General features: G+C 50.4%; 1 protein-coding gene across 1 annotated transcript; it reads right to left on the reverse strand.

The window, feature by feature from the left end:
- Window positions 1–1,433: 1,433 nt before the first annotated feature.
- LOC144168395 (facilitated trehalose transporter Tret1-like) lies at window positions 1,434–21,185 on the reverse strand. Its single transcript, XM_077697393.1, has 6 exons — window positions 20,789–21,185; window positions 14,747–14,805; window positions 14,414–14,671; window positions 7,770–8,056; window positions 5,242–5,514; window positions 1,434–2,291 (listed from the first exon to the last, which is right to left on the reverse strand). The coding sequence occupies exons 1-6, from the start codon at window positions 21,183–21,185 to the stop codon at window positions 1,937–1,939; spliced, it is 1,629 nt and encodes a 542-aa protein (XP_077553519.1). The 3' UTR covers window positions 1,434–1,936.
- Between the last annotated feature and the right edge of the window lie 3,239 nt (window positions 21,186–24,424).

Raw genomic sequence — 24,424 nt, forward strand, 5'->3', positions numbered from 1 at the left:
CGCTATAAAACGCGGTCCCTTCGCCGCTCCGCCTATGCGTCGCATCTACACAGGGGTTCCCAAGAGGGGAGGTGGGAGTTTTTTATTTTATTTATTGATGCGAGTTTTGTATGCGGACGACATAACCATTTTGAATTCTGATAATTCTATTTGTCTTACGTCAACCTCGAGTGCAGTACTTAATAAAGTTGTAAAGTGGTGCCGCGGCAATTTAGTAATTAACCCCGAAACTGAATTCATAGTCTTTATCAGAAACCAACAGTTTTCCTGTATTAAACCCTGAACCTCATTTAACCGCACCTTGCGAGGACGTTACGTTTCTTGACCCTCACCTTACATTTAGTGCTCACTTCTCCAATCTCAAGCAAAAAACAGCTTCCGACATACGAAATTTAATTAGGGCTCGCCGCTACTTTCCTTATTCAGCTTATTAGTATTTTAACAGACATTACGGCATTCTTTCATGGGGCTACACGCACTCTTCTCATGTCACATCTGTGCAACATATTCAAAACCAGTGTTAGTATTATAAAATTTAGTTCATGTCGTTCCTCTGCTTCAGGACTACTGCGCAAAAACATACTAGCCATTAAGCCGCTATTTCACAATAACTTAGGAATGATTTTTTTTTTTTTTACAGATTGGTGCACTGCAACCTTTCATATGGCCTCACAGATGTTCCTATTTTACCCAGTAAAAGCGTCACCACGTTTGCAAGCAATAACAATTTCTTACTATCAACTGTTCACACACATTACGGAAAGAAAACCCCTTGTTTTACAGCTGTCACATTTTGGAATAATTTACCAATGGCTATCAAATCATCGCCGTCCCTGACAAGATTAAAAAAAATCTTCCAGGCTTTCTTTTGCAGTAACAAGTGCCTTTTGTGTTCTTACTTCTTGCGTGTTATGCTGATGTTCTCATATGCCTTCGTTTCCTTTTGTGTCATTTACCAATTGACTGTACTACTTTTTGTATTAGGTTGGGCTACCTTCTTGAGTGTATGGATGCAATAGGCTATTTGTCTTGTTTTTCTAATAGGTACTGATTTGATGGGCTTTTACGCCCATTTTCTGCTTCCATGCAGTCATTTTATGTATTCTTAATCAGGGTTCCCCTTTCAGTCCTTGACTCTGGGACCCTCGCCTGTATACTAATAGGTTTGTATTGCTTTTCTGAAATAAAATTTGCTCTGGAAGGTGAGGTGTTCCGACGACGAAATTCGGGCGAGAATTTAACAGAGCTCGGCAAAGCAGCATCTTATTGAATACGATTTCGTAATACAAACATTCCCAGTGAGAGCTACAATTCAACAGCGTAGTAAGGAACTTTAGGTAAATAGTATTTTGGTAGTTACATGCTCATCGCGAAAACTATCCATTTGGGTACCCCCCTGTACACATTTTGTGAAACAAGAATTTGCCCTGGCTAACGCGGTTTTTCGAAGGGGAAGGCGCTTGGGTGAGCTTGAAGATCAGTCATATTGACGTTACGGGGAAATAGGTGTTGTCTGGGTTTCTACCTGCATTAATAGGGTGTTCCCTCTATAAGATATTTCTGAATTTATACACCCTCTGGTAACCTATTTCGTAAACGATGTACTGTCTTGCACAGTCTTGCGTGATGACTGAGAGCGGGAAAGAGCAGGAAACTGAAAACTGTTTCTCAGACAAAAATGAACTTTTGTAAATGACCGAGTGATGATACATTTCAAAAGACAAGTCTGTAATCCACTAAGAGCGAAAAACTACAGCTTTCACGTTTCATATAAACGGTACAACTTTTTGAACCGTTCACGCGGACAAACAAAATCACGCATGCGGCTGGTGCGGCGAAAAAAAGGAAATCATTTTTCAAGCTGTCAAAATGACCCAATGAGATGGGAGAAACCCCCTCCACCCCCCAAAAAAGAAAGAGCGAAACAGAAAGAAAGTCATCGGTTGCGGTCGGCGACGGCGAGTGAGCGGCCCTCATTGTCCGGCATGAGCACAAAGACGGCGCCGGCCGCAGCCGCCACGGCCACGCTCATGGCGAGAGAAAAGACGAGGCCCGCGTTCTGCGCGGCGTTGACCAGGTCGGCGTCGCGGTGGAGCAACAGGAACACGCCGATCCAGCGGACCGCCCAGACGAAGGCCGAGGCAATGAAGCGGATGGACCACGGACCCAGCTCGCCCGTCAGCAGCGCCGGCAGGTGGCAGAGGCCCACCGAGTAAGCGAGCACCAGGGCCAGCACGGAGAACACGCCGCCCCAGCTGGTGGACAGGGGCTCCTCTTCCACCGACCACTGCCTGCCACGGGAAGAAACGGGGGAGTCGCAAGGGCCCGGGCAGTTGGCCATTAGGATCTCCTGTGCCATTAGGGCAAAATCAGCTCCATTCCAGTCGCGTGAGCAGATTTTTAAAACCTGAAATCTTTCGAGCTGTACGACGTCAGCTGTGACGCAATGGAGGGAACACGAGGAACACTAAAAATCTCCCACCTCCCCTCGCGGGAACCCCTGTGTAGATGCGACGCATAAGGGGTTCACGTTGCAGCGTTGGACAGCGGAGGAACGGCGCTGGAACGATGGAGCGGAGCGCCGCAGGCACCGCGTTTTATAACGCGCATAACGGTGAGGGGACGCGCCGGCGCCAGTGCGTCTGCCGCGGCTATGACACAACACAATCCACTTTAATCCAATCCAATCCAAATCCAATCCAATCCAAGCCATCCATTCGAATCCAATCCAATGCCCCTCGCGAGAGAGTGTTCGCTATCGGAGAGGAGAGGGGGGTGAGCGGCGGAGAGCGCAGCTCACGCGGCGAGGAGAATGGGGGAGGGGCGGACGCCGACAACAACGCCGACGCCGGATGCAGGGACAAGGCGAGTGAATGAGATGCAGTCGCATCTAAAACATAGTTATCGCCATGGAGGAATGGTTATCAGCATAAAGTTTCATACTAATATATACTAGCAGGAAATCTATCGCTGCAGTCGCGTGCCGTTATGGCTGGAAGGCATGCGGTCGAAGCGCTCCTTTCATACTCAGCCTGGACTGCAACATCCCTCCCTGTGGCCCCTGAAGACAAGGACAAGAGGGGAAACCATTCTTTTCTTGTTCAGGTTCTACGAAGCATTCCAAGTGAAAATTAAGAGCGTAATGAGGAGGTTTGAAGCAGGTAGCAAGCAGTCCGATGAGACCGTTGCAATGAGACAATAGAGAGTTGTATCAGTCCGTCTGTTCCGTTGGTTACGTTGTTACCGGGTTGCCGGGACCCGTCTGCGCCTGCGCGCGCGGAAGGGCGAGGAGGCGCGGACATGGCGAAGGCAGGCTCGCGGAACTAATCCCCCTACCACGACGAATGCCCGAGTCCCCAGACGGGTCCCGGTCAACACGCTAACTACGTACACGACGGAACAGACGGACTGCTAAAACTCTCTATTTCGGGAGCGTTTGTTGGTGCCCCTTTCTCAGGGAGATGGAGTGGAAGGAGCGGCTACCCACTGCCCCGGATATTTGCTTGGATTCTTCATGAGTTCTCAGATGAAACGAAAATCTGGCGTCGGAGCTGGCGTCGACATAAGAAGCCGAGAAACGGCTCCCACGTTAGCATGAAACGTTCGATAGCGCGAAATTCACAATAATAAAAAAATTCTGAACCCCTCTCCCACCGAGAATTAGGGGTACACGTGAAGCTGGTCCAACCCCCGCAGAAGCCTTTCAGCGCCCCGGCGTTGTCGTTTCGCGTGCGTTTCTAATTGCCGAAACTCAGCATTAGCTCGCCTTGTACGTGCAGGTTCACGTGCCCGCTCCCGTTGTCGTTCTTGTAGGGCTGCCCGCCCTTCAGCGGAACGGACCAAGCACGGCCTATCCATGGCGCAGCCGGCCTTGAACTGGCTGACGAGAAACGCGCGCGAAGCAAGTTATCCTCCCTTTCCCTTCTCTGGAGGGACGGAGCGCCTCCGACTGGTCGGGGGTATGGTGTGATACAGCGCGCTACTTGTGGGAGCGGCCGCCAGCTGCGGGAGAGGCAGTGGTGTGAGTAGGAGGACAGTTTTGGCGAACAACGCCAACAGCGACGGCCACACGAGTAAGCCAATTCAAGCGTCGCTTGAAAAGCAACAGTAAAGGACCGCGCTGCTAGACCACACGCAGGCCTGAGCAGAGTCGCGGGCGCAGCGGAGAGAATGTTCGGTGGCAGCGAAACGCCATATAAAACGCGGAGCTTGAGGCGCAAAACTGGAAGGAGCTCTGAGCGGAGTTCAATTGGGCATCAATGCTTTGGAATTCACAATTAATAAGATGTGTTCAGGGGGCCTCGGAGTTTTCTGTGGAGAGAAGACTGCTAGCCCCACTACTTCCGCCTCCTTCGCGTTGTGACGACACCGATTGCGATGTGTCGGTGCCCAAGTTGTCGAGTGACTTCCCTCTGCGTATCAATGCCTGCGTACGACCGGACTATGGTCACCACGCACTCAATATCGCAGGGCTACTTGTTTGCCTAGAACAATTTTTGTAACAGAATAATGAGGTGGATATCGTCTTCCTGTTCTAAGGAGGTGCCCGAAAGAAACAGTACTCGACGAAGCCAACCCCAATGACGGCAGGGTTCCCGCGCTTATTGTGATTTGTTTTCGTCTGGTGTCTTAGTCGGTTTTGGCGAGCTGTTCGGACGTGTTTGAGCCGTTGTCCTCTCGATGGGGATATTTTTCATTCGTTCGCTCAGAAGAGGTTAGGATGGGCGGTCTCTGGACTCTGACTCGGACACTCGATCTGCTGCGTATGGCCCCCAAGCGTCAAACTCCTGCTTATCAGTATCTGCGTGCTTGCTTAGATTTATCTGTTCACAAAACCTGGAGTGGTTAGGACTGCCGTGAACTGCTTACCTATGCACGTCAGGCATCCGCCAGACGCAGCATCAGGTCAGCCCCGTCTAAGTGTTGTTTGTGCGCGGAAGACTTGAACACAGTGGCGACCCTTCATTCTGTTTTTCTATTCTATTCTATTGCATATATCCTCCACCACTTGTGAGTTAAATGCAGGTGTACGTAACTAAGCGTACAATAACAATTTCAGCTCATCTTCACTTTGTTTCTAATAGAGCCACTCATATTACTATACCATTCTGGTTTCCTGTATCCTGCATATCATTTAAAAACTACTGCCTAATGTATTATGTAATAGTAATAAAATGGCAAACAATTTTCAAGGGAAAAATTGTGCTCTGCGAGTGTTCTCCGGCCTTCAAGATCGCCTACCTGAAGCCCAGGTAGGGCAGAGGCTGCACGAGGAATAGCACAGCGGAAACGAGCACGGCAGAGACGGCGAGCAGCCTCCGGCGTCCCACCACTGGGGTGAAGATGTCGAACAGGGCGGCGAAGCAGACGTGCACGGCCAGTAGTATCATGGCGACCACGTTCGCGGGCATGGCTGCCACCATCTGGCCGCTCACTTGGACCGCCCGCAGCAGGCAGAGCTGGGCGCCCGACAGGCTCGGCAGAAGGTGAAGCAGGAAACACGTGAGCACCATCCTGCAGTAGAAGCCATCTAGGTCTACAGGCCGTGGGCAAAATACTGGCGAAGTGGCATACGGGCTTGCCAGAACCATTTCTGCAAAGCTGACTGCTGAGGAAATATGGCTGTTCTGAAACTTCTCCTCAGTAGTCAATAAAACAGAGTCGAACAACTTTAATTAAGCACCCTCCTGAAAGGTTCCGTATGTACGGAAATATTGGAATACGGAGTACTTTCCTAGAATGACACAACGCTTCCACAAAACAAGGAATATGTTTTAGAAACACATTAAAATAAAATACTTCATACTTATCAAAAAATGTGACACCGATTTTATGTCTGTAAGTTTAGTAGAACCGCCAAAGCATTGTCCGTATGACTGCCGTATATACGGAGTATACGCGAAACATACGGAGCGCGATATTGCTTATTATTGAAGATAAAAACGCGAACACTGTGCCAAACGTTGTTATTGTGTGAACGAATATGATTCCCCTATTTATTAAACTAATATTTACTATAGGGGCGCTTGGGGGAAACATGCTCCGTATGAACTCCGTATTCGAACGTTTCAGTAGGGCAAGATGATTTGAATATTACGCTTCAATGAAATCATGAACTATTTCTACCTCACTAAGAAACACTGACAAAAACTTGTAGCCCAGTGAATCTCTGCGCATGGTTACAAGATTACCAATGTTCCTATTCAAAGATTCTGTACGCTCAAGCTAATGGACGCCCAGGACAGATCGGTTGGAGAATTTAAGCAACTGGACAGTATCAGTGCGCGCTTCCTGGGGGTTGGTTTTCAGAATTCCGGCAAACAGCGGCATGATTTGCCGGATACACCCTAGGAAGCCATACCCAGCACTATTAGTAAGCCACTACCAAAGAGCGTCGGTCAGGACAACACAAGACGTAGGAAACGGAAGGTTAGGGAACACCCCGTAGAAGTAACAAATGGAGACACAGACACCCTAGCAAGTCGTATTCTGCAGGTCTGCATGGACACTGCACTGTCAGACGACCGCAGGCCTATCGTTCTGCTGGTACAGCCTCGAGGACCAAAGTGCAAATCCGCATCTGATCTGCACCAAAACATTTTACCTGATACCATGATACCAGAAGCCACGATACCAGTCATGCTGCCCGCTTCGGCTGAACATGTAGCACGACACCCTCGGCAAGCACGGATGTGTGTTTACAATGACTCAATGAATGCCATACGAGCATGGCTGGTACGAAAGCACTAGCTGTATTGAGAGAAAAATAAAAGCTAAAATGAAGGTATTCAAGTTATCCAGGAGTGTCGGAAGGCAGTTTGTCTTCATACCGAGCAAGGCTGCATATACAACCGACGGTTTTAGACGCGGATTCCGGCACAAACGCTGAAGCCGATAGAGAATGCCTAGTGCAAGTCGTTCTATGAAACTAACTGTCGTACGACCCCAACCCGTTCCACCCAGTGATTCAGCCGTTCGTTGACAGTGAGTTTCCGGACCATCAGTACGGCACGGCTATTGCGCCTAGAACTCCCAATTATTTTTTTCTGGCGGCTTAACCGGCCCAAGAGTACCAACCGCCACGAGCGGACACTGTGTGGTGCGCTGTACTCTCTGTGGAACATTTAGGCGCTCAGGGTACACAGAGAACGTGTCCTCGGCACGCTTGGTGCCCTACCGCCTGCACTACATTTGTGGGTCCATCCATCCGCATCTCCACCTCGTTTAAAGCACGTGCTTGCTGTTTTGCCCGACTTAACCAGAGAAGCCCCCAGTCATGACTGCTTCTAGATAACGTTCTTTCCCACTTTAATCCCTCCCAACCCATTTTGGCCATCGCACATCTTAACTCCTGTCCGACGCTTCCTGGCATGAAAAGACGGCTCCGCGCACTCCTTTTTGAAAATAACCCTTTGTATCTGTCAATTCCATTTCATTTGAAGGATCTCCCTGTCGTCCACGACCTCATTTGGGTTCGAGAAAGGCACCACCTTTCTTGCTCCGCGTCCAGTCCTTGTTTCGCTCCTCCATCGAGTAATTGGCCTTCCTCTTTTTCTATCCCGCCTTTGGTAGGGTGGCGAATGTTTAGGTTAGCGGTTTCACGGCATAAATGTCCGTAGTTCGATTCCCGGGACCTTCCTAACCACACTGTTTTCTTAAGGCTTCTGGGTTTTCGGTCTACGACGGGCGGATTTGCGTCAGCCTAAACAGCTCTGCTATTAAAAACGCGTTTTCAGCGCACACGTGCCAACTGTGCAGTGTCCGCACACCCTGCCTGCTGCGGCCATTTGGTCGGAAAGACGACTGATAGCTGCTGCTCCTCCTGGCTTCTCTTGCGGCTCTTGAATTCCGGCGGCGGGTCCAGGCCGTAGAGGCGAGCCATTGCAGTGTCGGCGTCTTGGCTTCGACCTCTGGCCAGCAGCCAGCGCGGGCTCTCGATCACGTAGCGCTGCATCACCAGTACGGGCGCCGAGATGAGGGCGCAGAGGGAGGCCTGGATGTCCCAGCTGAGCCCACCTATGGTGTACGCCATGAGCGTACCCGTGCTGGTGGCAAGCTGCGAAGGTCGCCGAGTGCGCGCGTCTGTGAGCGACTCACGAGCCCAAAAATTCTTCGGGGCACTTTAGTTTGCTTACGTGTTTTGAAGCCTGGTGATACTTATTAAAGGGACCCTGCAACACTTTTTGAATTTTTTTTATCTAAAATCCTTTCAGGACGGGGTCAACCAACACAAGTAAGTAGACTAGGGGGTCACAAAGTACCAAAGCTAATAAATAACGCTAAATGCAAATCAGATAACCTAGAAACTTGCTGAAAAACTTTTCCTCTCTTTCCCGGTCTTGGCGTGCTCCGCCGGCTCGAATGACGTCTTTGCCGAGATGCAGCGGCTATTGGCCGGCTTCCTCTCTGTTGCAGCAGTGAACGAACGCATTAAGTGTTGCCACTTCAAAAAATGCCACAGAAACAAGGCAGAAACGGAGGGCGGATACGCTGTGACGAGCAAATCGCGCAGTGCCGCTCCGCGCTGGCGATATCTGTAGCTTTTACAATGCTACCAAACGCGAAGGAAATAGGGAAGGCGTTTATAGGAAGTGCGTTTATAGGTGTACCGTGGGACGCACTATTTTACAACACATACGTTTCTGCGAAGGAAAGTTTGACATCCACCTGAATGCAGCCGTACGGCTACAAAGGAAAGCTTAAATCTGTCGATTAACACCCATCCTTCACTTCGAGTTGTAGATCTATTCGCTCTCATGCTACAAACGACTAGCCTCCTGGTTAGCTCAATTGGTAGAGCGACTGCTCCGGTTAAGCGGTGGTCCCGGGTTGGAATCCTGGATCAGGAGGAATTTTTTTTCAACTGCGAAGTTTCTGAGGAAGCTGTATAGCTTTCCTTTGTAGCCGTACGGCTGCATTCAGGTGGATGTCAAACTTTCCTTCGCAGAAACTTACTCCACCTTGGGGATTTCCCTTCAAACTTGTCGATTAACACATACGTTTCCAATTCAGTTTTGTCAATGTCATGAAACAGGCTCATCATGCTCTCAAAGCTTCCAGTCCCCCTCCGTCCCCCCCCCCCCTTCCCGTGGACGGGGGCTATAAAGAAAGGAACGGCAACAATGGCAATAGCTTTTGTTGTGCTTCTCGCACAGTGCTGCGATAGCGCAGTCGGTAGAGCACCGGGCAGATACTGGGGAGATAGGAGCTCAGACACCAACCGATCACAGATTTAATTTGTGTACTCTTTACAGCGGAGGCCACATTTTCTATCGGACAACGGCGTTTTCAAGTGTAGTCAAGTCAATCAAGTCAACTGTAATCAAGTGTAGTTTTCTGAAGGCGTTCGCGAAGCTTGTTCGAAAAGAACGGGCCGAGCTCGTGCACGGCTACAGATGGGCACATAACACATTAATGAAGGGAACGATGTTCATTTAATACTGTAATAGGCTGTTCCGGCTTTCGGACACAAAAATACCACAACATAAAACAGTTATTTTTTACAAAGTGTCAGAACGAAATGTTTTTCGTTCCGGTTTCGGTTTTGTTCCATAAATAAAAGTTCCGTTCCGTTTCGCCTCCTGGACGAAAAAGAAATAATGGTTCGTAACGGCCCATAAGGGTTCGGGATTGAGCGGGAAAGAAAAATGAGATTTATGAAATTCTATTAAAAACACTGAGAATTAGGAAATTAGTTTAAAAAAGATGAAGTGATGCTAATTATTTTTTTGCAAAAATATTTGCTAAATACCTCAACTGCATGCAAAAAAATCCCAGGACACTTAGGCACTCCTTGTCGTATACCCTTTGATGGTAAGCTGCGAATGACACTTCAACTTTCCACCCTGCAGGTCGCCAGAAACTACATGCCGGCAGTCTTTAACCTGGCACCAAGGTTTGAACTGTGCTACACGACCGTTTGGAAGGACATTTCAGTCGTATGACCTTCGAAATATCAAATGTCATTCGAACTGGAAGAAGTTCTGTCGATCTACACGACCATTCTCAAAGGCAGTTAAAAGTTTCCGCGTTCTCCCGCCATGTTTTGGTGTCGCCACTGCTGCCATGTTTCGTTCTTGGCGAAAATGTAATTTTAGATTAAAATTGGGCAAAAAAGCAATTATTAGAGATCAAATTGATAACTGTCTACAAGCTCGCACAAAACATGCACAAGGAAGCCAGTTTCTTTTTGTATTTTTTCGCACCGCTGGGGTTGAGAGTATCAGCTACTTCGTAATCGTAGAGCAAGCAAGTGACAGGGAACGAAAACAAGCGAAAAATTATGTAGATCTTGCACTTCAAACACAAAGTTTTACTCGTAAATAATCGTTCTTGTTATTACGGCTTGCAGAAACTGAGCCCGAGGGTACGACCGTTCGTGTTTCAAAGGCCTTTGAGACTCCCAAAGGTCAGTTGTCGTGCTCCTTTGACTCAAATGCCATTTTATCCAAATGCCTCTGAAAAAACGTCGTGTAGCAGCTCAAAGGTGTCATTTGAGTCAAATGACATTCGACTCGAAGCCCTTCGAAACGCTCGTGTGGCCCGGGTATAAGACGCCGTCGTAGATGAAAAATTCTCGAGCGCAATTTTTTGGGGGGTGCCCCATCGCGGCTTACTATACAATTTTTAGGTGCGAACTCTCAAAGCTTTCAGAAAACCAGCGTGCTCCGGGCGCACGCTCAATTTTTGAGTACACCGCCTTGGTATGGAACCCGAACATTAAAATTCTTATGAATAAATTTGACGCCATTAAAACACCAGCTGTGGGCGTTGTTACTAACTCGCTTAGTAGTGATGTTATCGTTAAAAGGTTAAACAGACTGTCTTACGAAACACTGTAAAACTCCCGTGTTTAATCCTAAAACAGATTCTATGCGAGGAGGTCGCGACCGACACCAGTACAATCAGCCGCCATTTATACATCCAGACGAAAGGATAACAGCACGAAAATTGGTGAATAATCATGGCGCCCAACCGCATTGAAATCGTATTTTTCTAAAACTATTGAAGATAGGAATGCCCTGCTCGCCACTGTTGCTTCCGCTCTTTATAAAATATTCTCCACTGCGCTCTGGCGGCACTTGCCTACAAGTACAACATGACTTGTAGCTGTTTGCATTGAGTGTGCGGCTGTAATCTGCTTGCGCTGCTAGTTGTGTAGGCTGGTCTTCACGCTAAAGATTGTATTTTTTCTTCCTTGTTCATATGTCGTGCTTTATAATATTCGTGTCTATTCGTGTCACATCACCATAACAATGTTGTAGGGTTAATGTGGGTATTTTAAATATAAATAAATAAATAAATAAATAAATAAATAAATAAATAAATAAATATGCCATGACGGCCACGTCGCAGCCAGACGCGTGCGGTGATCACGCGGGGAGCTCAGACGGAAAAGTATGGAAGGCGGCACACCAAGCCTGCCGAAGAGGGGAGGGTGCCGCGAGAAGAAAGACTGTTTTATCTCAACAAACTGACGGCAATCTTCCACCTTGCTATAGGGGGCAATTGAAAGGAATCATCAAATACTTGAAATTTCCACTCAATCCGAAAACCAAAACGAAGATTCCTTGGTTCCGCTGCTGAACCAAATAATAAATATCGTTACGTGTTGGTTTTCGTTCCGGCCAAAAATGTCGTATTTTTTTTGTAAAAGGGTTGAGAGTTGGGCGAGTTGGTAATGCGCTTGTGCCGTCTTCATGTGTTCTTGTCCCCGTTAATTTGCGCGCAGTTTGTTTTTCGAGATGTATTTTTTTGTTTTCAGGTTCCGGTTTTTGTTTCATTCCGACACCCTGCTTTTTTAAGACGATAGTCTTTCTTTGGTTGATTAAACGCAAAAATTTGGTCTTTCTGTCTGTGTGCCTGTCTGTTCCTCTATAGTCAGCCTTCAGGCCAAAAGTTGGGACAGTTCGTCAAAAACAAGTATATGCAGGCTGAACCGGTTTAAGCGGCTAAATCTGCTGGCCCAAGTCACACGTCCCCAATATTCAGCGCAAAGGAAACCTCAGGCACATTTGGGGCAAAAGGTAGGTACAGCCGTCCAATTTTTTACCAATATCACGGGAGCGTCGACCGTTCCGTCGATCAGCGCCGTATGATGGGGCGATAAGACAAACGCGGCGAGAGTAGACGCATGCGCTTTAAGCGAAGGCCGCTGCTGCCGTCGTCTGCTAGGCTGTTGCAAGAGCAGACAGCCACCCCGTACTGCTGTTACCAATCGCTTTCACTTGCCCTGTTCGTACCGTTAACGGTTGGTGGGGGGGGGGGGGGGGGGCAGTGTGATAAGCGAATAAAAAATCGGGGGCGGCCGTCTGCTCTTGGAGCAGCGGCCTTTGCTTAAAGCGCATGCGTATACTCTCGCCGAGTTTGTCGTATCGCCCCATCATACAGCGCTGATCGACCGAACGATCGACGCTCACATGATATTGGTAAAAAATTGGGCGGGTGTACATAAGCGGGCGTACCCGCGTTCTTTTAGTTAAAAACACGCTTGTGTTGGTGCTTACGATAGCAATAAAAAAAACGTGTTAAAAATGGCGCAAACAGGCCCCAGCTTGTGCGAGATAAGTGATAAAAGCAAGCAGAAAAAGAGCAGAACTCTCGCTCGAGCTTATCTAAGCAGAACAATAGACGAAAGACAAAAGAAAGGATGTGCTCGAACAGTGCAAAGGCGGGAAAATTGAATTGCATTGAAAAGAAAAACGTCCATTAAATCTTTGAGATGAGGAGTGAACGGAGAGAGGAAGTGAGTGGTAGGAGTGGGGAGAGGAGGAAGAGTTGCGTGCCAGGGCCGGCAGACGACTACCGTCTTTCGACCACATCTGTAGTGAAGCAAGGTCGCGGGTTCGATTCCCGGCGGCGGCGGCCGCTTTTCTGATGGAGGCGAAAAGCGAAAACGCCCGTGTGTACGAGATTTCGGCGCACGTTAAAGATCCCCAGGTGGTCAAAATTAATCCGGAGCCCTCCACTACGGCGCGCCTCATCGCCTGCGTTGCGTCGGCGCGTTAAACCCTACAATCAATCAATCAATCTGTAGTGAAGCAAGCAGATACCCGGCCAATAATTATGCGGCGAGAAGTAAAACGATAGCTATCGGCCTTCCTTGTTCGTAACCAGCGCAAGACGGCAGCCAAGTTTACGACTGAGGCTGCCACGACGGAGGACACGTCTGACATTCGTACGAGGCAGTACAACCGTACAGTAAGTGAGCTTGCCACGGAGGTTTCCGACGGGCCTGTACGTGGTGGCACAGCGCACAAGACCGCTCCTGCATGCAGTAGTGAGCCCGGAGCTGCCGGAACTTCCCCACGACGCCAGAACTGAGAATCCCAACCATAACTGACGTGATCAGATGAGTGCAACAAGCACTGTGAACTTAAAACTCGCCGGAAGCAGTTCGTGAGCCGCGAGCTGACTTAAGCAGCTGCTGTTTGTCGCCTTAGCCTACCTTGGTGAGGAAAGGCTCCGTACCACCGTTAATCATCGACTGCCAGACCGCCTTCCGTGCAGTACCCCAGTACTAGAAACACCGCCGTGTGGCAAACTTCCGATTGTCGCCCAATCATCGACCACTGCTGAAAACTAGCCACGTCTATTTTCGGCGCCCTCCCAAGCCACTCCGGCTTCGGGGTTTCCACACTGACGCAACATGACCGCTCCCTGGTGAGCGACCACACGACATCACAGAATACGTCACGGCCCAGTCGAACCCCTGCGCCGTTCCCTGTCCCCCATCCGCCGGAAGACCGAAACCACTGGCAGCAATCCTTAGTTCCTTTGTGGAAGGTCCCCTATCGCTCAACAACCAAATAAATGCTCCTTTCTCGTGGAAGCAGCGCAAAGGAACGACACCGTTCGTGAGCCACAAGCAAATGGAAGGCCGGCTAAAAAAAAAGAATGCCAACCATGACCCACAAGAAGCCATGGTTTGAGCCAGTTCAAGTACGAACGGTATACTTTCCAGCAGTTAAGGCAGCTCCCACGATGGCACGCGACTGCCGTGAGAAATATGCCTCTCCTTTATCTTGAAGTGAAACCCCATGGCACAGGGGAAACAAGTCGACCACTATCGTAACTTTTCTTTCTCATCTTAACTAAAAGAAAGTAAAAGTTTTTGCTGCAGCCATGCATGCGTCATTTTGTGTGATAAATAAAATTTCCCCCCTAAAGCCGTATATGCGGGAGTGAGAGGTTTTTTGTTTTTTTTACTTTAGTCACTACTTCACGACGGATGGTACAAGCCGAGCGAAACTAAATGATAGGTTGATCGATTCGGGAAGAGCGAAGTGATTTTTCTTTTTTTGCTGGAGCAAGCCGTATACGTTCCCTTTGACGTTAAAATTAACCTCCACTCGTCCGAGCACTGGCTTCGCCGTAGCTTCGTCATTCTCCCAGCTGGCCTCCAGTGCCTCACCTCGGTGATGCCGCCGAAGAGGGTCCGCTTCTCGGGCGGCGCGACATCGCCCACGTACAGGCTGGCGCAGTTGGTGGCAACGCCGACCCAGAAGCCGCCCACGGCCCTGGCTACGAGCAGCATGGCGACGCTGTTGGACACCACCAGGCCGCACCAGGCGGCGAACATTCCACCGCCGCACAGAAGCAGCGTCCTCCGGTGGCCCACCAGGGGCACCAGCGGTCCTGCGGGCATCCGCAGGTGAGCGGCGGCCGATCGCTGCATCGGCGGTGCAGGCGTGCGTGAACACACGCGATACCCGACACAACCTCCCTCTATACTTCATTTACTCACATGGCCTGGGCTTGTGAGATTAAGAACGAAGTCAAGGCTTTGACGGATGCCCGCCTGGTCTGGAGGGTACATTTGAGAAAGAGGGCACCGAGCAAGTAATGAAAAAGAAAAACTTAGAAGACGTTTCGGCTCCCGCACGGGAGCCTTGTTCACAAACTGAACAAAGCTGAACAAGTTTGGACAAGATTGTGAAAAAGAACAAGATTGTGAACAAGGCTCCCGTGCGGGAGCCGAAACGTCTTCTAAGTTTTTCTTTTTCATTACTGCTATATATCGGTACGCTATGCTAGGGTGCACGTGCCCACGAAAGACGAAGACGAAGTCCCGGCGCGCCAGAACGGGCAGCGGACTGACGCCATGTTTTAGCCGCAGCCAGCGGCTGGATTCTTTTCTGGTTCCTGCAATAAACGGCCTCGAGACTTGACACTGGTGACGAGGATGACCAGTTTTTAGAACTGACGCATCGTACTACAGCGACATGGCTACGCACGGCTCCATCGAAGAGTTTTCGGGTACGGGCTGGGCTTCGTGGTCGGAGCGGCTTCAATTCTACTTCGAAGCCAACGGCATCTCGGAGGACGCTCGGAAACGTGCCGTTTTGCTGACGCTTTGCGGACCGTCTACGTGCGAGACGGTAAAAACACTGGTGGCGCCTCAGAGACCGAGTGAAGTTCCTTTCGAGGAGATCGTCTCCCGCCTGCGAGACCACTTCGACCCCAGGCCTTCTGAACTCTACAGTCGCTGCCGTTTCCAACAACGCGACCAGCTACCAGGCGAATTGATCACGGCTTACGTCGCCGCCCTAAAAACTTTAGCGGCAAAGTGCAATTTTGGCACACCGGTGTTGGCGGACGCAGCGCAAGGAAACGGATAGGGGCCGCAGGCAACAATGCTCCCCCTCGATGTCATGTTACGCGACAGATTCATTTGCGGTTTGCAAGATGCCTATCTGCAACAACGTCTCTTCGCCGAGAAAGATTTGACGTTCCAAGAGGCGCTGGACATATCGCTACGCGCGGAAAGTGCCAAGTTGCAACAGCAGAGCATCAAAGGCAGCGTCTCAGAGGTGAACAAAACCGGCGCGAAGGTGCCTGGGAGGAATTCAGCGACGCACCAGACATCGGACAAACGCTGCTACCGCAGTGACGAGCAGCACAGCCCAGATTCCTGCGCTCATCGATCATCACGTTGTCGTTTTTGCAGGAAGGTTGGTCACATTGAGAAGGCGTGCATAAAGAAAAAGGCAAGAGACCACAAGGTTAGACCTCACAGTGGTAAGCTACACGCCGTCCTTCCACCTTGTACTGGCGATACCGAGCCATGTCATCAAGCCCAATGCTACGACCTCAACCATGTCTTCGCTGCGTCTGTGCCTCAAAAGCACCTGGTCGAACCTCAAGTTCACGGTGTGAACTGCCAACAGTCCAGGAGAGACGTCGCTAGCACGCCTTCGCCTAATTGGGAACACCCATCGCGCCCTTGGCAGACGCTACGTTTGGACTTTGCTGGACCACTCGAAGGTCGAATGTTCTTGGTCATCGTAGACGCGTACACCAAATGGTTGGAAGTGCGGTGCGTTCCAAACGCTACTTCGGCAATGGTCATTCTGGAGCTTCGTCGACTTCATCTACTTTCGGAATTCCGGAGAAGCTCGTTACTGACAACGGCACTGCGTTCGTTTCAGCCGAGATGACCACCTTTTGTCAGAGGAACGGAATTAGGAAAATCACAAGTGCTCCATACCATGCGGCAACTAATGGCCAAGCGGAACGCATGGTGTACGAACTAAAACTGGCGCTGGCACGAGAGAAGAGTACGGACATCAACCTTCGCTTGGCCAGGTTTATTTTTAAACACTCCACTGTCAGTTCGTCAACAGGGAAAAGCCCAGCACAACTGATGCTTGGTCGGGAGTTTCGGACAAATCTACAGCTGCTAGTGCCTACCAGGCCCAACCTCCATCCAGAACACTCCGAAACTTTGAAAAAGGATTGGCAGCCCCAGCAGCAAGTTCTCACAAGGAACTTTGGCAATGGGCCTCGGTGGATTCCTGGCGTGCTCTTCGCTCGTGGTTAGTCCAGACGTCTACTGGACCGGTTCGCAGACACCTGAACCATTTACGCGTAAGGCGGATGGAGTACCCAGGCCAGCCGTCTTCTTTACCGATGCCGTTAGCCCTGGACACAGCGAATACAGAGCTAACCCGGAACGAGAGGCTTGATGCTGAAGATAGCACAACCGCTGGGAGCACTTCTGGAGAACAGCTATCGCCCGCGGCAAAGCAGCATGCCCTCAGCCAGCAATTCAACGGCGCACAAATCCACCGAGGAATAGACGTCCTCCTGCAAGATACAGAGACTCCAACTAGCAAGGGGAAAGAGTGCTATATATCGGTACGCTATGTACCGGCCTAGGGTGCACGTGCCCACGAAAGACGAAGACGAAGTCCCGGTGCGCCAGAGCGTGCAGCGGACTGACGCCATGTTTTAGCCGCAGCCAGCGGCTGGATTCTTTTCTGGTTCCTGCAATAAACGGCCTCGAGACTTGACAATTACTTGGTCGGTGCCCTCTTTCTCTCTAAGAACATGGAAGCCATACGAAATCCAACTTAAGAGCAGTGGGAGCGAAGCTGGCAACTGTGACCCTGATCGACAACTTCCGCTCGTCGATGTGGGCGAAGACAGCACCAAACTCTTCCGGGTCCTCGAGTAAGAACTCTACTCACAGCGCTCTTATCTGATCGCAATAAGACTTTTCCTCTTCACCAGTGACGGTCCGCTAGAATTTGTATTGTGACTGTAGCTCAGGGCACCCATTAGCTGCGACCGCAAATTCGTAATGGGGAAGAATAAGGAGGTCGAGGATATCATGTGAAATAAAATTTTAACCTTAGCTGTTTCGCTCAAGTATAGGCTTTCTTCCCAAAAAACTAAAACCCGCACCATGCGGCGGGCGACACGTCAGATTAGCCAGTTAACAGAATACGAGGATGCGGTTGCACTATCAGCGTAGTCCTGTATTGGCCCCAAAAGAACAGTACCCAAAGCCACTCATAATGCTCCACCTTTAAAGTGAATGCCAGGATCGATACATTTCTGACCGGGACTTTAAATCCTAATCTGAGGAGTCATCTCATTAGACTTGCTACTCGCGGTCGTAAGTATTTTTCCCGATAGAGGTTCAGAAAGATAGCCGCAGTATAATATGTGAGGTGTTACGAATCTGCGCGCCACTACCATGTTCGCGCGTGCTGCAAGTTTTGCGGAGTCCCCCGGTGTGTAAGGAAGCTTCCTCGGACAAGTAGCAACGTGCCTGGGAACGGCCGGATCGCGGGCGCCTCGCGGTCGGCGTGATTCAAACTTCGGCAGCTGCAAACGCGACGTGTAGCGACTTGTATCGGCGGGCAGACGCCGCAGCCGAGATCTCCTCTCTCCCATCTCTCACACTCAGCGTGCGCCGCTACTACCGACCCCTCACGAACTCTGGAAAGAGCGCCGTGCGTGTCTGTACTATGTTCGCGCCGTGTCCAAAAGCAGGAGGGCAGTTGTCCGTTAGCGCTTTGGGCATAATTACGGAGCCGTGAGCGCAGAAGTTCATTCGTTTTGGAGCAGCGAATCAATGCTGTCACTCTGCTCGAGTTCTGTGCTGTAACCTCGCTAATAATGGCATTGTTCTTGTATTACTCTCGCCATGGAGTAAACCAGTTAAGTTTGCCTTCGGCTTCTTGTCTCCAAGGCATCAATTTTCTGGCCGCTCGACCACCACGCTACCTCCGCATGACGGAGGCGACGAAGTCCGGTTAGGGAACGTCTTCCCGTATGGAACAACGGTTAGCGACCGGGGGAGAAGTGGACGATTTAACTTGGTTTCCCCGAAGAAGCACAAAACACAAGGGAGATACGTATCCTACAGTCCCCAGACTTTCAAATTTAACTTAAAACACACCTTTCACGACAGCCTTATATTTATGTTGGCAGAATGTGAGCAGAGCGCTTATGAGGACGACACTTCGGACACTGTGAGGGAGAATGCTCATCATAGCAGACTATTTTACACTCTAGGCACTTTTTCAGCGCAACGGGAAGCCATCTGTCACGACAGGAACAAACGGAAACCCCCTTTCCCCATTGCCCTTAAAAATCGAGGGAACGACTCCGAACGAGCGTACGTCTGGCACCTGTTCTACGGGAGTATGGCGTGCACGTAGCACACGTTCTGGCAAAAAAGATGCGTCATCAAGTTGTTAGAGTGAAGGACCGTCAGGCCAAGGAGCGTTTCCCTAGAGTTGTCTATGAAATAGCGTGCGTAGACTCTAACGGTATTTCCATCGGGGGTCCAGGATATTGCAACAAACGATTGCAGCGGCACGCTCGTGACGTAAAGAATAAGAGCGCCCGCAGCAAAGCTTTAGCAGAACACGCCATTACAAGATCGGGACAATGCCGGAATCGCTGCAACTGAAAAAATTGGCAGTGGCTTAACTCAGTTATGTCTGGGTGTGCGTAGCCGAGAGGTACGGTCAATGTTATTGTTTAGCTTGGTTCTCTGTATACGGTTACGATACTTCTCAAGGCGTGCGGCTCGTTCTTCCTGCGTCTCCTCGGCTCGCTGCCTCCTGTTGGTTTAGTTCCGACGACGAAGCCTGACGACGAATCCCACTGAGCCGCCCCTTCTGTATATACGATTTTTTCTATTTTTATTTTTCTATTCTTTTTCTTTTTGTTTTTACGTTTTATTTATGTTTATTTTTGGCGTGGCGAGCGGCGCTGCCAGCGGCGGCGGCGGCTTGGGAATCGCTAGGCTCCCTAGCCGCACCAGTCCCCTAGGAACCGCTGCCAGCTAGGGAACCGAGGTGCGGCCACCGGTCACAGCGAAACAGCGAGAATACGGCCATTGTAGCTCGCGCTACAAAAAAGGAGGCCATTCCGCCCTGCGAAAGTGGATGCCCAGTGCAGCTGTTGTAAACCACTACACATGATGATGGAGGGAGGGTATGGAATGTTCCTCGTCTCTGTGGGCTTGTTGCTTGCACTCGGCTTCTCTGGCAGCAAATGCTGAGTCGGCGCATGCGCTCGGCGTCTTGGGTGAGAACTTTTGGGTCCTGCCTGTTTTTTTTTTTTGTTGTTGTTGTTTACGACACGAAAATTTTCCGAATAACGAGTGGCTAACAGCTTCGCTGTAAAATGACAGCTCCGGTTAAGCAGTGGTCCCGGGTTCGAATCCTGGACCAGGACGAATTTTTCTTCAACTGCGAAGTTTCTGAGAAAGCTGTATAGGTTTCCTTTGTAGCCGTATGGCTGCATTTAGGTGGATGTCAAACTTTCCTTCACACGGCTACGTCTAGAATAACGTATCACACAGACCACATCTAACACGGTTAATCGTAACAACTGAAATCTAAACCCCATATACGCACGCTCTCTGTAGCGATCACTCAAGCCAATTAATCGAACCACTTTCGGTGATGTATTCATGAACACCGCGCTGGCAGCCGAAACGTCAAGAACGATTTTCTGCGCTGGGCGGCGTCACTTCCTTTGTTTCAACACAGAATTTCCAAAACCCCGTTGGGTTTTAAAGGGGGACATCGGGTGATATCGGGTACCATCCTGCTTTACCCGAAAACGAAGGAACCTAATTATATTGTTACATGTCGACAGGACTAAGATGAGACGAACCACGCGGGACGCGGAAGCGAAGGATATACAAGACGATGCGATCTACAAACTGCCTGTGCCTTCCGCAGCTTCAGTCGTCACTGGTGGATGCCTGTGGTGCTATGCTCCAGTGTCCACGTATTTAGGACTAAGACGAGACGAACCACGAGGGACGAGGAAGCGAAGGATTTACAAGACGATGAGCTCTACAAACTGTCTGTGCCTTCCGCAGCTTGAGTCGTCTGTAGTGGATGCCTGTGGTGCTATGCTCCAGTGTCCATGTCTTTAAAGCGTTTCGGGATGAAAATACGAAATTAACGGTGACCGTAACCCCCAGCCCACCGTATGATTCTGTGCCCTTGCCCTTCTGCCCTGCTCCGCTCACCGGAGGCCAGCGCTCCCATGGCGGCTCCGAGCAGCAGGATGTCGGCGAACCATCGGTTGTGCGGCGGGCTGCGCGGCACGTCGTACCAGGGCTGGGGCTCGATGGAAGGCATGGCGGCCGAGCCGAAGCCCAGGGCCGCGCCCGCGGCCACCGAGGGCAGGCAGGCGGTGAGCATGGCGCGCACGTGGTGGCCGCACGGAAAGCCGCTGTCGGGGTCGCTGGCCGGGGTGCCGCCTTTGGCCGTCGGCCGCCAGCGCCGGAGGGCCTCCATGGCGGCGTTGGGCGGCGTCATGGCCGGTTCGCCGCCGGGGCGCGGCTCCGCCGTCGGTGAGCGCGCTTGGGACGGGGTTGACGACGGAAAAGGAGGGGGCGGCGGTGGGCCCGTCAGCCCGGTCATTAACCTGCGAGGGGAGCTCTATTCAACTTCAAACTATTCTTTGAAGAATCACGTTAATGAGCAACAATGAAAAAATGTTCGGTTCGTTCACTCTGTGCAAATAGGTGGCCAGCGAAGATAAAGAGTGGCAGCTATGGTGTACACCTTAAGGTTACTCACAGAGGTATATTAGGTATATTAAAGGTGTTGTGCCACCAAATTTTAACTCTGTAAAAAGCCTGCTGTAGGCTTCCTCTGCATCCAACGACCCTCAACACGAAGTGCTGGGTACAGCAAGCGCTTAATATATATTTTAATTCGCTTCTAAAAATTACCTAAATGCTCTTCTGGAAATCGGGACCCATCGCTAGCGCCACTAACCATGACGTCAGGGAATTGCCAGCGTAACAAAGTTTGTGACGTCATACAACGTTAGCGACTCGAGCGACGTCAACGTGAACTCCAGTTACCACAGTTTGTTTGGTCGCTTGGTCGTATCAGACACACTATGCCGACACGACGGCGACGACGACGCTACGCCGACGAGTCGCCAAACCATCGGCCAACTGCCGAATATCCAGACCGCGTTGTCACACTACGCCGACGGCGACAGAAACACGTCGGCCGATGGAAAGTCGCCGTAGTGTGACTGACTCGCCGACCGAAGACGCCAACAAAACCGGTCGCCTGACTGGTCGCCCGACGCGTCGTCGGGAATCGACCGAGAGAAACTGCGCCCCGACAACATTCGTGCCGCAATGAACGCGGCTTTATTTTGTTAGTTTTTGGTGTGTAATAAACTCAGTAAGTTCAATGAAGCCCATACAACTCAACACTAGCGCTAATGCGATCCGTATTTTGGTGTTCGACGCTTCGGCCGTGCTCTTCGGCGACGCCGCTACCACCCCGGAATGCGTGTGCGATCTGCTCGCCTGCAGAAAATAGTTTCGTGCAGAAGAAGAGTTACGTAGGGTAATTTGGGTAATAAGAGATCAGTATCGGCAAAGGTTTTTAACGTAAAACGTAAAACCAAAGTACGGCAAGCACTATCCCTTTAGTGCAAAATCGCAGTCGCAGCCGGGCACACTTATTTTTGCGAGCGCTTTCGCAAAATAGCAGAGTTGATGGCGATAAGCTGTTGCGGGGGCTTCGCAAAACCTTGCTGCGCAAGCGCTATTTAAGAAATTTGAGTTTACAAGTCAGGAATTCTGTAAACTAGCTAGTAAACACCGACGTGCGACTCCAATGATGGGCCTCCATCTAGTACACCTGCTATATCGCATTGGCAAGCGCAAGGTCCCTCTTGTGCAACATGGTAGCATACCCCGTGATTCTGTACGCAGCGCGCATCACCACCATCGACGGCGGCTCGATACAGAGGCTACACCGGTCGTGGGCGGTGTTTGTTTGGCGGTCACAATACGAGCCCATGCGCCGAACGAATCTCTTCTGGAGCGTGGAGGGGGGAGGCATTGGACTGATAAACGCAGAACTCAAGCTCGTCGTCCAGCGCTTCATTTTCTTCCGCGATCAGGTTGACCCGTTCCTTCAAGCGGCCATCCAATGCCTAGGCTCCTTTCACTTGCGGCCGTGGCTTGTCACGTCAGCGTCTGTCGATCACGGCTCTCGCATCACCGGGTTCTACGGGGAGATAGCGAACGCGGTGGCATCACTGCAGACGTATTTTTCTTGGGAATACCTGCTCACTGTGAAACCAAGAAAGTTATACTGGGACTTAGTAGCACAGACATTGCCACCACCTCTGTACCGTCAGCCTCCGGTCCCTCAGGGTGGAGGCGATGTGCTCAAGCGAGTCAGGCAATCGCCCATCCCAGTCGGCACAAAAGATTTTTTTTTTCCGTTTCCACGCGGCAGTGTTGCCAGTCATGGCGCGTCAGCAGGAGCGGGGCTTCTTCCTTCCCTGGGGCGCCGGATGCCTAGTGTGGCAAACCTAAAACCGCAGAACACGCACTCCTTGACTGCAACACAGCGATGTATTTCTGGCACGAAATACAATCGTGCTTCAGAACATCGTGGAACGTCACTTGGACGGGCCTCAAGTTCCTGTGCGTGGACACAGAGCACCCCGCTTTCCGTGATTGTGTCCTAGCCATTGGACTCCACTCCCTCGGGAAAGCGAGGGTAGATGCAGTGGAGTGCGCCCTCCACCCACAACCCGCATGGCGACACTTCCTGCGGGAGGTCCAATGGACGGTTAGTGCATTGGGCACATCAGACTGTGACCTGGAACTGCGAAGGAAGCTCGCCCGAGGCAGCCATGCGCTGAAGCGCTACAAAACAAATGAGGAAAGACGCAGGCAGGGACACGTCTAAGCCATTAATAAAAAAAAATGTGATTGGACCGCTTAGCGAGCCAGCGCGTCTCGTTGACCAGCCCCTCTTTTGAGGTACAAGAGAGATTAGCGCCAGCTAATGGGACACTCACAATTCTTTCAGCCATTGTTTTTGTATAGTCTGTGTTGCTGTTCTCATTGTCCTTCTTTTTTGTTTGGTTTCTCTTTGCCTTTGTGTTTTTTTTTCTGCTGTATTTACGTTTGTTGTCATCTTACCACTCAAACATGTAACGGACACATCCGCTGTCAGAGCTGCTCCTGAACCATGTGTAACACTCGGCATAACGTGTATATTTATGTGTAAATAAAGTTATTGTTTCAAAAAAAAAAAAAAGTTGTTCGGTGGCTCAGTGGTTTCGCGCGTCGCGCCCGCCCGGTCAACGTTGCGAGTTCGATTCGCGGGGAGGGTAACTTTTTTTTTTGCGTTCTTTTTAGCATTTTTATGGTTTGCATATCCATGGTTTTCATTTGTCTGCATCCGAGGATGCAGACAAAGAATCCGTGTCGGAGCTGTCGCGGCTTGACGTGACGAGTCGGCGTGTTTACTTCCGTAGTGAAACACGTATGTGGGGGAGCAGACGCCGCAGTAAAGTCGCAACGTACCGCAGCGCCGCATGGTAGACACGCGTGGCATAGCGTCCGCGCAACCATAACCTCCTATATAACCTACTAAAGGAGGCTATGGCGCAACGCTGTGACGTCACTGCTTGAATCGGCGCCCAGAAACCGAAACCGAATCCTGTTCACATGAATCGTGCGATAATAAATTTTTTACTCAGAATATGTGCATGTGAGAGCATGTATCATGATTTCTAATGAAATATAAAACGTTTGCAACAAAGAATGCACAAGCAACAAATTTGGTGGCACAACACCTTTAAAGTGTTTCTGAACTGTGTGACGCAG

Source organism: Haemaphysalis longicornis, unplaced genomic scaffold (genome assembly GCF_048455015.1).
Source record: "Haemaphysalis longicornis isolate Haplotype H1 unplaced genomic scaffold, Haemaphysalis longicornis Haplotype H1 scaffold_2, whole genome shotgun sequence".
NCBI lineage: Eukaryota > Metazoa > Arthropoda > Arachnida > Ixodida > Ixodidae > Haemaphysalis > Haemaphysalis longicornis.